The sequence below is a fragment of the Salvelinus alpinus genome, chromosome 33 (assembly GCF_045679555.1).
Source record: "Salvelinus alpinus chromosome 33, SLU_Salpinus.1, whole genome shotgun sequence".
Classification (NCBI taxonomy): domain Eukaryota; kingdom Metazoa; phylum Chordata; class Actinopteri; order Salmoniformes; family Salmonidae; genus Salvelinus; species Salvelinus alpinus.
In genome coordinates, this window is record NC_092118.1 from 14037305 (window position 1) to 14055632 (window position 18328).

At 44.5% G+C, this 18328-nt stretch overlaps 1 protein-coding gene across 2 annotated transcripts; it reads right to left on the reverse strand.

Annotated features, from left to right (window-relative positions):
- Positions 1–18244, reverse strand: LOC139563230 (E3 ubiquitin-protein ligase RNF166-like). 2 transcript variants are annotated; one of them, XM_071381664.1, is made up of 6 exons: positions 17609–18244; positions 7729–7885; positions 7359–7471; positions 4295–4409; positions 4004–4111; positions 1–3427 (listed from the first exon to the last, which is right to left on the reverse strand). In XM_071381664.1, exons 1-6 carry the CDS (start codon positions 17776–17778, stop codon positions 3362–3364), a joined length of 729 nt encoding a protein of 242 aa, XP_071237765.1. In that variant the 5' UTR covers positions 17779–18244; the 3' UTR covers positions 1–3361. The 2 variants fall into 2 exon arrangements, with proteins under 2 accessions (XP_071237765.1, XP_071237764.1); XM_071381663.1 differs by having other exon boundaries at positions 1–3527.
- Positions 18245–18328: the final 84 nt, after the last annotated feature.

Consider the following 18328-nt stretch of genomic DNA (forward strand, 5'->3'; position numbering starts at 1 on the left):
TCAGGAAGGAAATTGGGTCAGTGTTTTTATTGAGGGGGAAAAAATCTGCTACAAATACAATATCTTATTAAACTTCAAACAGTGTTATAACTTGAATATCCACATTGTTATTACTGGTATTATTACTATTTTTCAAGAATGCATAAATCACATTTAACACACACAGGCCCTGACAGTAGGGCCAAAACCCCAGGGTGGGTCTCTAGGGCACAGTGGCCCTGAAGGAAACGATCTGGCTCAAGTGACTGCAGCTCAGTCCCCCTGGGGAGGACAACATCAGCCTGTGTCTATACTGAGTGACATTACATACACTCCCAGGGCAGCCAAGTCCTGGGGGACACAGTCAGAGACACAGGCTCTGTCTTCTCTGATTGCTGTGATACCAGTCTATATGGCAGTCTAGTTCCTGTCAGCCTTACCAAGTTCAGAACAGACAGTCTCAGTAAGGCCCTCTTGAGAAAAATGACCCAACAAAGTTCATACAAATAGTTTCCTTTTCACTGTCCTTTTTTTGGTGTATGTCTTTGTTGCAGGTGGTCTATCAGTGTGTGGCCTGCAACATTGTGTTTATTTTACAGAGATTGGGCTGGTTTTGACCACAAGCAGGACATCTGGGATGATGATGCACAGTACAGTCGCATTATGCATGGATGCAACAATACACAGAGTGAGAAGTATACATTTAAGGTATACTCCATACAAAATCTACATTGGGCTACAGCTGTGCACATGAACGCTGATCTAAACATACAATACCCTTTACCTTACATTTATAAAATAGCATCATTATTAGGTAGTAAAAAAGGCTGAGTAAATGATTGAATTGAAGATGCGTGACAATTCCTTGGTGCCCCAGAAGAAACTCAGGACTTCTCATGGTGACGACAGTTTTTCTCTAATGGCTACCCCTGTCAAGACTGTGCCACCAACCAGTACATTACATTTAAACACTGAAAATATGTCTATCAAATATAAGGATGTATTATCTCCAAGAACACTTTGACTAAGCCGAGAGCCCATTTTTGTTTGCCACACTATTGGGCATCTGGGATGGTTTTCTCAGTTGATTTTGCAATCTATACCCATCTATAAAATATGAACGACACAACAGAAATACATGTTGTACCATTCCTGTACTCCAAAACATGTTATGACTGAGATAACACTTAACCTGCCTTCTGCTCTTACACAAAAACAGCCACAACTTACATTATCATCCATCATGAAATGGATACATTGGAACGAATTAAAGTAAAATAAAAAAAAAAACAATTCCTACCCTTCAAAATATATTTCTGAATTAAAGTGCAATATTTCAATGCATTGCTGTGTGAAAAAGATAACTTACGAAAAGTTAGACCTAAACCTAAATGTTGCATTCTCTACCGTATGTACAATTCTCCTCGGAAACAAGGAAAATCACAAATGGACAGACCATTAGACTTTTACTAGTCAGTCTAGTAACAACTAATCACAATACATAATATCTTCCTCCATTGCTTGCTATATAAGAACAATCTAACCAGTTTCCCATAAGGCATCCTTCATCAGAGTAAACCAAAACATTCTCTTAAATCTCCATAGATCAATGCTAGCTCAACGGGTACACTACTACTCAAACATGGCTTATAATTGGACATCTACTTTGGGGCAACGTACTTTTATAATTTTATCCCTTTGAAGCAAAGTGCCTTTAGAGAAATTGATCTCATAAGATTGAATATGCAGCTGTTCTGAACAGTTCTGTTTAAATCCAACTTGAATAATTACTGCGTTATCAGAAAGTGGATGTCTTTAACAAACCATTGGAACATAATGATTGAATATACCATACACATTCCAGGCCTGTTAATCTGTTTTTCACAGCTCTGATGACTAATGCGTTTTGGGGAGACCCCACTGAGATTGGAGCAGTGTGGAACCTGAAAGGTAAATGGCCTAGGAATATTGCAGATTCTGTACAGTGTAGCAATGTACACTTTGACATTTGCATTTTACTATCAGATCAACATTGGTGTTCAAGACAATAATTAACATAAAACTGGACTCTTATGGGGCAGCAACCAACTCAACCACAAGGATAGACTTATCCAACAGTACTCACGTCATAATATTGCACTTTTCCTACTGGGCACTAAACCAAACGGGTCATATATTTAGAAAACACATGGACATTCTTCACAATACTGTGAATGGGTATAAACATGATGACTTGGAGTAACACTGACTGAAGAACACGGCTTTGAATGACTATTGCCAGGTCTATTTTGAGACTGGGGCGCCCTCTTGTGTTTGAGAGCGTATTACACATGAGCTCTAAGCTCCTGCTAACAACTGTTTGATGCCAGCAGTACAGTACCAACGGGTACTTAGAAAAAGGTGGTAAAACAACGAACACATCTCCAATAAACACGTTTCTTATTATTAGTACACCATTTGAAACTGGGACATTTTCCAAAAATATATTTTTATCTTGTCTGGTGCTTCATAAAAATATCAGCAGAGTGAAGAATGAATGGAGTACTACAATTCTGTTTCTCAACTGTGAAATAAGAACAATCTATAGTTCAATTATGTAGAAAAATGTGACAAGTGCAAGTATTCACACGAACTCTGAATACAAAAGGGGATAGTTTGAGAGTTTGTTTTGATTCGCGTTGCAAATGTTAGTGTGTTGTCGTGATGGGGATGCAAGAATGTCCTCACTCTCTGTGTTTAACTGGTCATGTCTAGACTGTCACCCAGCGGTAAGATTATCACACTGAGAATGAGGTCAAGCCATTCAACTGTAGTCCCTCAATCAAAAAGCCATCAAGCTATGCACTTGAGAATAAACTTTAACAGAACTAATCTGTGGTACTTTTACAAGAACGTCTGTCATGTGACTCATCCTGGAGTTTGAAAACGTTTCATTTGAACAGTGAAAAATAAAGAGTAAAAGAAAATACCTTAAATCATTACTTTTGGGAACCTTCATACTTTCTGCAGAATAACAACAATGTCCATGCTGCCCTCATTGTTTTGCATTGCAGTGGTTTTGAATTGCAACATTTATTGGAGGCCAAGCTCCCCTCCTCCCCATTATACAGGAAGTGAAGGGGCTGCCGCCGGCTGAGAGTATGATGTAATGGGACGAGTTAAGCAGGTGAGCAGAGTGGATGAAGGGCCAGGCAGAGGATCAGGGACAGGGTTAGGAGATAATCTCTCTGTAGCTCTCCCAGAGTGGGAGTCTAGACCAGGGCCAAGTCCTTCCAAACTCTCCCTGTGAGGGGGCTGGATATGGGGTGGATCCAGAGAAAGAAAGAGAGCTAGTGGGGTGTCAGGAGGGAAGTGCGTCCCCAGACAGCAGAATGGGGGACTCTCAGTTCTCTGCCATGGAGAGAGCCAGGGCTGCCTGTAGTGCCGCCTCTTCATCGATATTGTAGTCCTGTAAACACAGAGTCAGACAGTCACTCACTTTAACATTTGATTTGACAGGACAGGGCCATGGCTGCCTGCAGTGATGACTCCTCGTCAATGCTGTAGTCCTGCAAACACAAAGTCACACAGTCAACCACTGAGCAAATAATGCCTGACACCAAATAAATAAAGCAGACTGCTTTGAGATATGCAGTGCATTCATTTTAGAGTAATAGGATATTACAGTGACAGTACTAGGATATCAGTGACAGTACTAGGATATCAGTGACAGTACTAGGATATTATAGCGACAGTACTAGGATATCATAGCGTCAGTACTAGGATATCATAGCGTCAGTACTAGGATATCATAGCGACAGTACTAGGATATCACAGTGACAGTACTAGGATATTACAGTGACAGTACTAGGATATCACAGTGACAGTACTAGGATATCACAGTGACAGTACTAGGATATCACAGTGACAGTACTAGGATATCACAGTACTAGGATATTACAGTTACATTATTGACAACAGGACTAGAGCAGTTCTATCTAAAGAACAGACGACACAGAGCCCAGACCCCAGCCCTTATCCTCACCACGAACGTGTCGTAGGAGAACTTGTGCCGGTGGAGCAGGTGCTGGAGGAAGTTGGAGCTCTTGTAGCTGGGGTCCCCCCAGGGCATGGCTGAACATACAGGACACACCTGGAGGCACACCAACCAATCAACAACCCTGTCATTACCTCACCAGTACACCAAACCAGAATGCAGTAGAATCTCTTGCAGTGACGTCAATGTCGCGTAACACTTCATATCAGCACATAAATGCTTGAGGAAATTCAGACTACGACAGTGTCCATAGTTCAGGGTATAACATAGCAGACTGACCACTTTGTTGGGATCGTTGCGGTGGTTCTCCATACAGTGTTTGACCAGCTCCTGTTGGTCCAGATTGCGGGCTCCACAGAACGGGCATGAAAAGGTGGAACGGTTTGGAACATTGCTGCAGGCAGGGAGAAAACACACGTTTAGTAGGAGCCATAATGGATACAACATGGGTATGCACACACACACACACACTTTGCCAGACACACACTGATGGTGTGTTGTTGTCTGTGTGAATATAACCCCAAAGTCTGAGGCCCAGTTTCCAGACACTAGCAGGATGCCAATCATGTCTAGCAGCACACCTGGAAGGACAGCTGGTCTGTGTGGACATGAGGGTCAGAGAGCAATGTGCTGCAGTGACATTTACGCTAGCCGAGCCACACACACGTAGAATAGGGTCCTTAATGTGTTCATTAACTCACTGCTCCATCAGCACTACACCAAGACAACAGGGCCTATTCACACACTACCCTCCACAGCTGACCAGGAGCAGCCCATTAGTCCCATCAGACTTAAGGTTGACAGGTCTCTCAGGTAGGACACAGTCTACTAGCTAATGGGAAATGTCCATTTGACAGACGTCTATTTGAATAGCCGATAAGGGTGCACACTATACTGTAGACTTAATAGAACAGCAATGTCCCCAGAAAAACTCCACAAAATATACCAACCAACCATAATTGCAGCCTTGGGCAAAAAAAAAAAGTTTAGTCAGAATAATGACTTTGTGACAAGTAAACAACACCAGCAGATGGTCCACTGTGTTCTCTGGGCCTTCGACTAGATGAGACTCTGCCTTTGTGGTGCTGGCAACATCGCCCAATTAAACTGTGTTTTGGAATGTGGTAAAAACAACAACCGAGAAAAGACACAGATAAGCTGTTCTGTGTTCACCTGTGAGTTCCAGATGGTCACTATGGACGTCACAGAACCTGATCACAGTACTCTTCCTCAGACTAGTAGCTCAGTGCTTCTAGCACATGTTGGGAGTGGGACCTCCTCTGGCTGAGTTGTTCACAGAACCTCCAGACAGAAAGACCCTATCCCAGGTATTCCCAAACTGGGGTATGTAAAAATGTGATTCACATTATTTTTTTTATATATACAGTGGGGCAAAAAAGTATTTAGTCAGCCACCAATTGTGCAAGTTCTCCCACTTAAAAAGATGAGGCCTGTAATTTTCATCATAGGTACACTTCAACTATGACAGACAAAATGAAAAAAAAAATCCAGAAAATCACATTGTAGATTTTTTATGAATTTATTTGCAAATTATGGTGTAAAATAAGTATTTGGTCACCTACAAACAAGCAAGATTTCTGGCTCTCAGACCTGTAACTTCTTCTTTAAGAGGCTCCTCTGTCTTCCACTCGTTACCTGTATTAATGGCACCTGTTTGAACTTGTTATCAGTATAAAAGACACCTGTCCACAACCTCAAACAGTCACACTCCAAACTCCACTATGGCCAAGACCAAAGAGCTGTCAAAGGACACCAGAAACAAAATAGTAGACCTGCACCAGGCTGGGAAGACTGAATCTGCAATAGGTAAGCAGCTTGGTTTGAAGAAATCAACTGTGGGAGCAATTATTAAGAAATGGAAGACATACAAGACCACTGATAATCTCCCTCGATCTGTGGCTCCACGCAAGATCTCACCCCGTGGGGTCAAAATGATCACAAGAACGGTGAGCAAAAATCCCAGAACCACACGGGGGGACCTAGTGAATGACCTGCAGAGAGCTGGGACCAAAGTAACAAAGCCTACCATCAGTAACACACTACGCCGCCAGGGACTCAAATCCTGCAGTGCCAGACGTGTCCCCCTGCTTAAGCCAGTACATGTCCAGGCCCGTCTGAAGTTTGCTAGAGAGCATTTGGATGATCCAGAAGAAGATTGGGAGAATGTCATATGGTCAGATGAAACCAAAATAGAACTTTTTGGTAAAAACTCAACTCGTCGTGTTTGGAGGACAAAGAATGCTGAGTTGCATCCAAAGAACACCATACCTACTGTGAAGCATGGGGGTGGAAACATCATGCTTTGGGGCTGTTTTTCTGCAAAGGGACCAGGACGACTGATCAGTGTAAAGGAAAGAATGAATGGGGCCATGTATCGTGAGATTTTGAGTGAAAACCTCCTTCCATCAGCAAGGGCATTGAAGATGAAACGTGGCTGGGTCTTTCAGCATGACAATGTTCCCAAACACACCGCCCGGGCAACGAAGGAGTGGCTTCGTAAGAAGCATTTCAAGGTCCTGGAGTGGCCTAGCCAGTCTCCAGATCTCAACCCCATAGAAAATCTTTGGAGGGAGTTGAAAGTCCGTGTTGCCCGGCAACAGCCCCAAAACATCACTGCTCTAGAGGAGATCTGCATGGAGGAATGGGCCAAAATACCAGCAACAGTGTGTGAAAACCTTGTGAAAGATTTACAGAAAACGTTTGACCTCTGTCATTGCCAACAAAGGGTATATAACAAAGTATTGAGAAACTTTTGTTATTGACCAAATACTTATTTTCCACCATAATTTGCAAATAAATTCATAAAAAATCCTACAATGTGATTTTCAGATTTTTTTTCTTCTCATTTTGTCTGTCATAGTTGAAGTGTACCTATGATGAAAATTACAGGCCTCTCATCTTTTTAAGTGGGAGAACTTGCACAATTGGTGGCTGACTAAATACTTTTTTGCCCCACTGTACATATATATAAATTTTTTCTCTTCACATTTTCAAATTGTCCATTAATAAGCCACGGGAGTTTTTTGGAGCGAGAATTAAGACGGCTTTCAGGTAGTAAGACATGTATAAAAGCAAGATACCATTAATAAGAAGGGGCTAGAAGCATCTTATATGGTGAGCTACCGAGTGGCTAGGACAGGCAAGTCCCATACTATTGTGGAGGACTTAATTATTCCCGCTGCCGTGGATATGGCTGGGACAATGTTGGGGGGAAAAGGCCAAAAAAAACTATACAGACAATGCCTTCATCAAACAACACTGTTTAACGACGCATCAGTGACATGGCAGGAGATGTTTTGAAACAATTAGACAGAGAGATTACCTGGGAATGGGCTGTGAAGTGGGGACCACAGGCACAAACTTTGGGCAGTTGGCCATCTGTTCCTGGACCTTTGCGCAAGAGGAGATGTGTGACCTCATTTTGACCAGAGACACCTGGAGCCCGCCAGTGGAAAGAGGAGGAGAGAGAGAGAGGGAGGGGTGGGGGGGACATAAAAAGAGAGCGAGGTAGAGGAACAGAGGTAGAGGTATAGGAGAGACCGAGACAGAGGAACAGGAGAGAGAGAGTAAGACATGCTATTAAGTGAATAAATGGGCAGGGAGATGTTTTGAGTGGTAGTGTGTATCATCAAGTGTGCATCTGTACAGTATGTGTGTTGGACAGAGTGGCAGGCCATAGTAGTGTAGTTCACCTTCTTGCTGCAGCCCCGACAGGGGGCCTTGTAGTTGGACAGCTGTTTCTCCACACTGGAGGACTTGTCCACCTTCTTTGGGTCAAAAGGCATGCGGCACAGAGGGCAGAGGGGAGAGGTGACCTGGAGACAGGGCTGCAGACACTCCCCACAGAACCTGCACGCACGCACACACACACACACACACACAGAGACCGAGAGGCAGTCAGTCGTTGAATGATACGTAAAGTCTAAACACAAAGTGAATCAGAGCGATTATTCGGCACGAGTGTCCCAGAAAAATGTGTCATCTCAATGAGATGTGTTTGTGTGCTTTAATAACATTCTATGAACCTCTTCTCAAGGTTTGCCCGCACAGTGAACTCCAGTCAGTCTCATTCAGTGCCATTAGAGAAGTGCTGTATCTATTTGCTGGGGCAGCATCACTCAGTCAGACAGACCCAGCATTCAACCCATCATCATCTCCTCTGGCGGCTCTGAGCAACGTGGGCACCGCTGGGTGCTGGGCCATGGTGGGGCCGAGAAATGACCCTGTGGTGGCATGCAAACAGGCTGAGTGATGGGCAGTCACCTCCCATGACGACATGAGTCAGCAGTCAGCACTGCCAGGGGGACCTAACACAGGGAAGGGGGGGGGGGGGGGGTTAGCATAATGCAGGGAGGGTGACGTCAGCAAACAGAGGGCCCAGAGAGCTGGTCTTGGTCTGGCTGCGAAACCTCCCCTGACAAACGAGCCAGGAGTTTATATTGCCAGAGTACTGAATCATTGCGGATTTTTACAGCGCTGCTGGATGCTTTATGGCCCTGTCAGCCTGAAGACGAGCGGGTAGGGTAGGGAGGGGTCAGATATGTAAGGAGCCATGTTGCACCTCAGAATTCAGATCTCGCTGCATAGCCACAACCAGTCTTGGTTCTAACTTTGCGGGTCTACCACTGTTCTTCTCTTTCAGCTGGTGACCAGAACTCACCGCTTGTGGAAGAAGTCGTGCAGTCTGCCCTCAGGCAGGCTATTCAAGTGGCTAATAAACTCAACACAGCGGAGCGCTAAATAGCGTCAGGGGATGTCTATTAAAGTAATGGCACTGTGTTTCAGCACCTTTAGTTATCACATTAGCATGGGCTTAGTTTTAATAGCTAAACATCTCTCACTTCACTCCATCCATACTCAACCAGCTACATGACCCATGTGACCTTCTCTGGAGTCACTTCCTTCTTCCCAGTCACATAGGAAACCCCAAAACACTGGCAATCTTTTAGTAAAAATGTCATCTAGTCAAAACATGTTCAAAATATCCACAAACTCAATTGGTTTCCATCCGCCAAACAACACTGTTGAGCTGAGAAGTGGATGCCTGCATTAAGATTAAAATATGCTAATAAATTAGGCCTCGTGAGTAGGCCTAGACGTATTCTCAAGAGTCCACAATACTTGGAAAGACATTTCTTTGAGAATTTATACATGAGTGTGGAGGCTGGTAATAATATTCTCTGGGGCTATCATTGCCTCGTATTCAAAAGGTATACTCAGCTAGCCTAGGCTACAGAATTGCAGCACATCTCAATATCAGAGCAGTACAAGTCATTTGCCGTCCTTTTCTACTACCTTAATAAACCAATAGCATCATGAAAGACGTTGGCCAAATGATTGCTACAATGCTGACACGAGGATCCAACAACATAACATGTTTGTGTGTGTGAGGCTCAGCTAGCATAAATGTCACTGGAGCACATTGCGTTCTGACCCTCATGTCGGAGTCAGTTGCTCCGTGAGGTGTTGTTCGAAGTGCGGGCCTGTGTCTATCTTGCAAAGTGTGGTGTCTATTAGGTTAGATCAAAATAACGTTTGCAGTCTGTCCTCATACCTCTTCACGTTCCCAGACACTCCAGAAAACGATCCCAAAAACCTATTTATAGATCAATAAAACAGATAGGTGGGAGGAAGGGACTGAAACTTTTTTGCAGCTCCAAAACAGATCGTTTGGGGACCTGTTTGATCAGCTGAGATGTAGTGATGCTCTCTGTCTGGACCGTGATGAAGGACTGTCTAGGGTTGATACTGTCTCAGAGACTAGAGAGACCAACTTGAGAGGAGCAGCATTGAAGAAAGCACACATATTCAAACAGCACTGATGAATACTAAAAGCCAACAGTGCTAAAACACAATTTTGGCCAGACAGACATACAGACAGAATAGAGAGTACAGGACAGACAGAGGTACGACAGTGTCGAACTACAACGGTCTGCGGAACATGCAGCGAGCAACACGAGCCCCTTAAAAATGCTCATCTCCCTCTCCTGCAGAGTACAACTCCTCCACATAAAAGTCTGTGGGGAAATGCATCTCCATATCAATGAAATACAAATCTGTCCCAAGTACCCCAGCGGCAGCAGAGGTCTTTCAAAGTAAGCATCCTGAACGGCTGTAAGCCAACTTATCTTCTAGCCTCGTCTGTCATCACTTAAAGATGCCCGGGTTTAGTAGACTCCTATTAGACACTTAAATCACCGCCACTGTATTTAACATTCAGACTGCAGAACGCCACCACCTGCAGGCTCTCACACACACACACACACACACACACACACACACACACACACACACACGTCTTGTGTCTAACTGAGAAGGGGCTAAAGAAAGAGTTGTGGTCAAGTGTGTGGTGACATGGGAGTGACAAACACTCAAGGGTGAAAGTGGCGTTGTTGAAATACTGTTCTGTACTGCCTAGTTGTACACATTTTGGCCATGCCCAATATGCTTCCTGAGTATTTACATGAAATTCTCATCCATAGATAAGCAGTTGCCTACTATTTAGAATATTACACAGGAATGTGATTATTAGGCTACCTAAGGAAGGGGTTAAAGGATCGGACGAGGAACAGCCTATTCCTCCAGGAGTAAAAGAGAGTCAACAAAGAGGCCTAGCTATGTGTAAAAATAGTGCCATCTCCCCATTATAGAGAGAGACAATGGCCTCGCCTGCCGTCACCACGCAGCACACACCTGGCCCAAGGATACCGGGACGACTTGCTGATGCATATGCTATATATGATGATGTATGGTGCTACAAGGAGAGAAGCTCCATAACTATGTATATTTGATCTACCCTCTCCAACTCCCTCCCTGAAGGAATGAGGCGAGCTGACAATATTTCCTGTGCAGAGAAGGGAGAGTAAGCTTTCGGAGAGATATTTGCTGCCACTTCAGGAGCTGCAGAGGTAGGCTAATGAGAGCAAATGAAGCCAGGTGCTACTAGAACACAGAAGCCTCAGGGTTGGCTCCACACCATCTACACCACAGCTCAGTTCAATCTACTTCTCAGAAATACAGTAAAGTAGACACTGCAGAGCATAGAGGAGAAGTAGGAATTCATTGGTGTTTCTCCCCCTGAACAGACACAGGCTTCAACCTTAAAACAATCCGATTTAACAGAGCAGAGAGGGTATGAGTTTGCGAGGGCCTTTCACACATTCAGCAAGTTTGACATGCCGGAACATCTTTACATGTGACTTTCAGAAGCTTCGTTCTCAGCTGAAATAAGACTCTTCTCACACACCGTCAGATGGGCTTGTCACTGTAACGTCACAGGACAGAATTAAAGGCTTGACAGCACCGAAAACCAGCAGCAGAAATGAGGGGAACCATAGAGCTAGCCTGTATAATCTCCTGCAGTATCAGAGGAGACTACTGCCCATCCCAGTCAACCCCTTGCTTATACATCCCCTGCCTGCCCATTGAAACACATGGCTTACGTGACACTCCACTGTTAGAGGGGGTGGGGGCGAGGACAATTCGTTTTGACATGACACACCTCAAGGTTCTCTCAGCTGGACATCCTCTGAATGCACCGTAACACCAGTCACTGTATCTCAACGCAGAGGGAAAAGCTTCAACGTGCAAGAGAATCGCTCCCATGGATCTCACAGTATAGCCTAGAAGGCTGTAGTGCAATGTACATCATTGTGAGCACTAGGAATGAAAATCCAGCAGTAGGCTAGGTTGTGAAACAAACACATTGTTCACAGAGAGTGTCACGTGTGCTCCCTCACCGGCCTCTAGGTCACCAGGCTGCTCATTATGGCGCACACCTTTCACCATCGTTACGCGCACCTGCGCGTCATCAGACTCACCTGGACGCCTCAGCGCACATCGTTACAGAATAACGCCTCACCTAAGGGAAGCATAAGGGATTTTATATATACACTGCTCAAAAAAATAAAGGGAACACTTAAACAACACAATGTAACTCCAAGTCAATCACACTTCTGTGAAATCAAACTGTCCACTTAGGAAGCAACACTGATTGACAATAAATTTCACATGCTGTTGTGCAAATGGAATAGACAAAAGGTGGAAATTATAGGCAATTAGCAAGACACCCCCCAATAAAGGAGTGATTCTGCAGGTGGTGACCACAGACCACTTCTCAGTTCCTATGCTTCCTGGCTGATGTTTTGGTCACTTTTGAATGCTTGCGGTGCTCTCACTCTAGTGGTAGCATGAGACGGAGTCTACAACCCACACAAGTGGCTCAGGTAGTGCAGCTCATCCAGGATGGCACATCAATGCGAGCTGTGGCAAGAAGGTTTGCTGTGTCTGTCAGCGTAGTGTCCAGAGCATGGAGGCGCTACCAGGAGACAGGCCAGTACATCAGGAGACGTGGAGGAGGCCGTAGGAGGGCAACAACCCAGCAGCAGGACCGCTACCTCCGCCTTTGTGCAAGGAGGAGCACTGCCAGAGCCCTGCAAAATGACCTCCAGCAGGACACAAATGTGCATGTGTCAGCATATGGTCTCACAGGGGCTCTGGCAGTGCTCCGCCTGTAGCGGTTCGGTAGCCGCTACAGGCTTTCATGCCTCCGCCGGTTCGTCAGGCTCCCCTGCCTCCGCCGGTTCGTCAGGCTCACCTGCCTCCGCCGGTTCGTCAGGCTCACCTGCCTTCGCTGGATCGCCAGGCTGCCCTGCTTCCACTGGCCCGTCAGGCTCATGCCTCAGCCGGATTGCCACGGCTCCCCTGCCTCAGCTGGTCTGTCAGATCCCCGCACATCAGCAGGGGTGACCTGTCTGCTCCTGATCCCCGGGATCGTCCCTTTGGTTGGCGTCCTGCGGCTGAAGCCACGCGTCGGGGAGGGGGTACCGTCACGTGTGCTCCCTCTCCGGCCTCTAGGTCACCAGGCTGCTCGTTATGACGCACACCTGTCACCATCGTTACGTGCACTTGCGCGTCGTCAGACTCACCTGGACTCCATCACTTCCCTGATTACCTTCCCTATATATATATGTCACTCCCTTTGGTTCCTTCCACCGGCGTAATTGTTTCTGTGTCATGTCTGTGTTCTGTGTATTGTTTGTGTTTCATTGCTTTGTATTATGTTGTGTTTATTTATTAAAACACTCACTCCCTGAACTTGCTTCCTGACTTTCAGCGCACATCGTTACAGAGAGGAAGCCAAGAACAGTCTCAGTAATGGCTTAAAAATATCCACCTGCTCTTTGTAGAAGAACCAAAGGACATTTAAGGACTGTTTCTGCAAATTACTGTCTGCATGAGAGGCAAAACAAACCCTTCAATTCTGACACTGTACTGAGACAACTAAATGAAAGACACTTAAGTCAGCCTTTCAGGCTACCGCCCACCCACACAGGAAGGTTCAGCTAAAGGTATCCTGATGCAACATCAGACCACACAAAGTGCATGATCAGTTTTCTGCCAGGTTGCAATGCCAATCGTGCTTGGCAACAGTCTTTAGTAGTCTACTGTTTTTGTTGTTGTAGCTACAATAGTTAAACAGTATATTGCCCTTTCCCACAGACCCATTTAGCAGAGTGGGGAGCTGATTAGAAAGCCATATTGGCCAGAGGAAACAGACTTAAAATCCAACAGTGGGATCCATGCCAACGCCACAGGAGGCAAAGCAGGTGCATGAGTCCGTGTGTATGTGATTGTGTGCGAGTGAGACTGCATGCTTAAGCAATGTGTGCACACAGTAGTGTAGAAGGTAGATAGTGGTCTCCTCCGTGGCCTAAGAGGCTCTCATGTGAGACCTTTGTTCAATCTCCCCAGCAGCAGCTCGGCTAGAGCAGGGGAGAGAGAGCAAAATGTATGCCGGCACACTGCATAGCTGAGTGAGAACATGAGAATGCATAACAACCTTGAAGGAATAAAAGCTCCTGTTTTGCTCCTTTCCTCCCTCCCTCTCTCAATGGGCAAACTTCATCAAATCACCCTAGACAAGGAGGGAGGTGGGGGATGGGTAGGAGTCAGGCTGCCTTGGGTTCAGCCCACTAACAACACCACGTGAGGAAGAGAGGGATGGAGGGAGAGAGATACAAAAAAAGAGAGAGTAGGCGAGGGATGAAGCTTAGGTAAAGGCTTTGAGCAGGTGTTACTGGACGGTTATGCTGATGCACACCGTATGAGATGCACCCATTTCTCCATGGGTGCATCTCAAGAGAAGAGAAGATTGGGGTAAGGGGTTGAAACAGCCAGATGGAGACTTTACCACTGAGTGGGATACGGATTAGGTCTGGCCTCTGAGGTTTCAACAGATTGGGGTTTGCGATGAAGACTAAAGTGCATGCTTTGGAGAGTTTGAGTGAGATAATGTTGGGATTGTGGAGCGGTCCTTTTGGGGGAGGGATTTGGAATTTACAAACTGATATACGGTTCCTATCTCAAATCAAATGTTATTAGTCACATGGGCCGAATAGAACAGGTGTAGGTAGACCTTACAGTGAAATGCTTACTTACGAGACCCTAACCAATAATGTAGTTTAAAAAAATATATGGATAAGAATAAGAAATAAAAATAACAAGTAATTAAAGAGCAACAGTAGAATAACAATAGCGAGACTATATACAGGGGGGTACCGGTACAGAGTCAATGTGCGGGGGCACCGGTTAGTTGAGGTAGTATGTACATGTAGGTAGAGTTATTAAAAAGTGACTATGTATAGATGACAACAACAGAGAGTAGCAAAAATGTAAAAGAGGGGGAGAGGGGGGCGATGCAAATAGCCTGGGTAGCCATTTGATTAGATGATTTGATCTTAATCATAATATTGTCTATAATGCTGAATAGACCGGAGTCTCTCAGTTTTGTCCAGGGCAAGGTAATACAGACACTTGGAAAAAGTAATCTCATACCAAGATCAATGGCTAAAAATGAGTTGTCCACGTGGATACATACCTGTGAGTCACTGGAGGCTTCAGAGAGGAGGACGGCTCATAATAATGGCTGGAATTGAGTCAATGGAACAGTATCAAACACCTGGTTTCATGTGGTTGATTCCATTCCATTGACTCAATTCCAGCCATTATTATGCCGTGAGTAGGCCTTTAGCATCACCATGACAATGAGCAGCACCAGGACATGTGCGTGCAAGTGTACTTTTCTACTCAGCTCTGTGTGTGTGGTAGTGCAATCATGACAACAGTGTGTAATTCCATCATCCCCAGCTCTTTTTTCTCCCGCTGGATTACATCCATGTACATTTCATGCTTCAAGTGTTATTGTCAGAATAATAGCACAGACAGGACCTTTAGTTCTGGGTTCAACCAGAACCACTGACCTCAATAATGAGGTTTAATAGAAAATACATTAATTCACCCTGTGGTTATTTCTATATTTAGACTGACTGTATGCATATGTCCCCAAATGAGCGTTATATGCCCCTCACTGGCATTATGCTGTATGAATACAGAGCAGAGAAAAAATGTTGTACTTAAGAGAGATATTGGTCATATCTGAGTCAACGACATGACCACTCCTAGTTGAATTAACGTTAAACACAAAATAAAAATGTACAGTATTAGCCCATATTACACAATGTCATGTTTTCTACACACTTTCATGGGTGTTTATATCTGCTTGGACACTAACTCCTGATGAGGAAGAGGATGGCTTACGTAAGTGTTAACCTCAGCGATGGTGTGTGTGATGTGAGATGTTGACATCCACAGAGCCAATCTCACACAGATCGGACTAGCCTACATGCATGTCAGATAGAAGTGAGCCACAGAAAAGCTGTATGTCACTGGAGGGAGCAGGCAAATGAAAGCGAGAAGAGCTGCTCTGAGTACCTCACCCAAATGTCATCAGCAAACTCAGTACTGCTGGTGGGACAGGCTAACAGACAGCCACACAGCAAACAACATCTTGAGCAGACTATTCAATCCACCCACCAGACCCACATTACACCACTTCCTACAAGACAGACAGACAGACAAAAAAGATGGGGCTCTGAGGTCTGTCTGACTCGCGTCTTTAAATGAGCAGCCATATTAGCGCTCCCATTGTCAGAAAAATAAAATCCTAAAAAAAGGGCAGGAGGAACGGTTTGTTTGGCGAGTGACAAAGTAGTCAGCTTCAAGGCAACCCTACACATTCATTCATGTAGACACACAGAAGGTTTCAAAAAGGAAGAATAGGAGGGAGCTGTTTTCAAAACGCCAGTAATCTTTAGTGTTGACAGCAGAAGAATGGACATCAAGTTGCCCTCAAAAATAACATTTTAGAGTAGACTACATCTAGACCTTTTCTGTGTAACTGCCAGTAATGAAATTCACAGGAGGCAAAATAAATAAAACACAGGTGGTGTTACTTCGGCTACAGCCCTACACAGATGTTCATTAATGTTCAGATTAGGGGAACTAGACATAATTGGTCAATAACTAGTAAAGATGTGGCTCCTCCAAATAGATTTTTTAAAACTCATTCAAATGGTTTATAAAATGGAGCATTCAGACCCCTTGGTTTTCAACCTTGCGGTGTGTGTTCTTACCAAAACAAGTATGGCCTAACGATTGTAAAAATGTGTCTAATTGAGGAAAATTAATGCCATGTTCTCAACCTAACTTTTACAACCACTATTCAGCGAGCTTCCTTTCACAGCTGCAGTCTTTTCATGTACTTGTGAAATGTGAATTGATCACAGTGAGAGAATGGTGCAGGCAGAAGCTCTGCTCAGTGTTCCAGCTCTGCTCAGTGTTCCAGAAGCAGCACCTCACAGATCAAAGGCAACTCTCATGTGCCACACTGAGGTTACATTACCCACGTTCCCGAGGCCTAGTCAGGGACATTGTGGCAAGCTTATTGCGAAATGCAGTGGTGGGAAAACAAACATGGAAAAAAAACATGAATAATTCGGCTTCTTCTCTGACTGAGTGCTAAAACGCTACAGAAACATAATAGATCAAACAATGCAATGAGCATCATGAGAATCCAAAACATTCCATTCAACATTTTAGTATTGTTGTTTCCACATATCCTAGTGCTGGCTTAAAGTATACAAAACGGTCTTCCTCTTTTCGACAACACGTCTCATTTTAGCCTAGGCAGCCGATCGTGGACACCATCTAGTGCCTCCTATCGGCTGCCTCGACTAATCTAATTTGTGTTGAGTTAGCCACGCATTTCCTCTGTCTGTAGCTATTATGTCTTTATTATGAAAAAGCTGTTGTCCAACATTTCTCATCAAATCAGCTATAATAGCTTAGCTAGTATTTTACGTCGATATTGCGTTTCGAGAGGCACTGAACTACCACCTAGCCCGCTTTGTTCTACTGTCTGAGCTCCCTTGCATTCCCTTTGGCAAGTTGGCATCCATGGAAAAACAAAAACAATATCCCTATCCCAGTATCAGTGCAGTTTTTTCTATCATAGATGTGCCATTTTTGCTGTGAATCATAAGCATTTTATAACAAAACCGTTACTTTAAGTGACAAGCAAAAATAAGATTGACAGCTCAGTATCTGCAGACTGATACGTGACAACAACTAATACAAATATGAGAGACTATATGCTATATACAATAGCACGTTGTTGTTGTTTAAGTGAGAGACTTGTCTGAGAAGCAAGAGATCACAAATCCGCCAACTTACGTGTGGGCACATCTTCCAATGGTGACAGGTTTATGATACACCTCCAGGCAAATTGGGCAGGAGAACTGGCTCTCGAGGCTCTCGCCAGTGGCAGCCGCGGCTGCCCCGTTTTGTTGATGCTGCCTGAGCTGATGAGTAGCCGACACAAAACTGCGAAACATCGCCATCATGAACGAGGATCTTGCTCGCACTTCGTTCTCGACTATAACTGCAACTACCTGGGTGTATTCACATCGAGTATTTACATCGATTGTGCACGATGGATATCCTTCGTGTGAATAAAGCGTATGAATAAAGCTACCCAACCTATGAACTGTTTGTGTAAAATAATTTAGCTAACAGACACTACATCAGTCCGCTATACAAGCGCTCGAGAGGACACGCCGAAGCACTAAAGAAGTAAACATTACAAGACAGTGCTGGTTGACGAGAGGACCTGAGCCGGGCGCTGGGCAGATTATTCGATCTTCAAATCATTTTGATTTACATAAACTGACCAAAATATATCCAGATTATTAAAAGATCAGGGAATTTGCACAACTGCTAGTTCAGGGCGACTCTCACGAACAAGCCGTACAGCTACAACAAAAAGATTACGTTTCTGGGCATTGAAGTCTCGTTCGCGATATCACCAATTCAGTTTACAGCTGCTTCAAACTACAGTCCCAGAATACATTGTTTCATTGTGTTGTAAAATGTTTACGTTATTAGAGTTCTAAT

Coding starts and splice junctions, on each gene's coding strand:
- LOC139563230 (XM_071381663.1), bottom strand. CDS start 17,778: ATGATGGCGATGTTTCGCAGTTTTGTGTCGGCTACTCATCAGCTCAGG. Junction 7,472..7,728: donor GTCGGGGCTGCAGCAAGAAG/GTGAACTACACT, acceptor GGCGGGCTCCAG/GTGTCTCTGGTCAAAATGAG. Junction 3,528..4,003: donor TCTCCTACGACACGTTCGTG/GTGAGGATAAGG, acceptor TTGTGTTTGCAG/GACTACAGCATTGACGAGGA.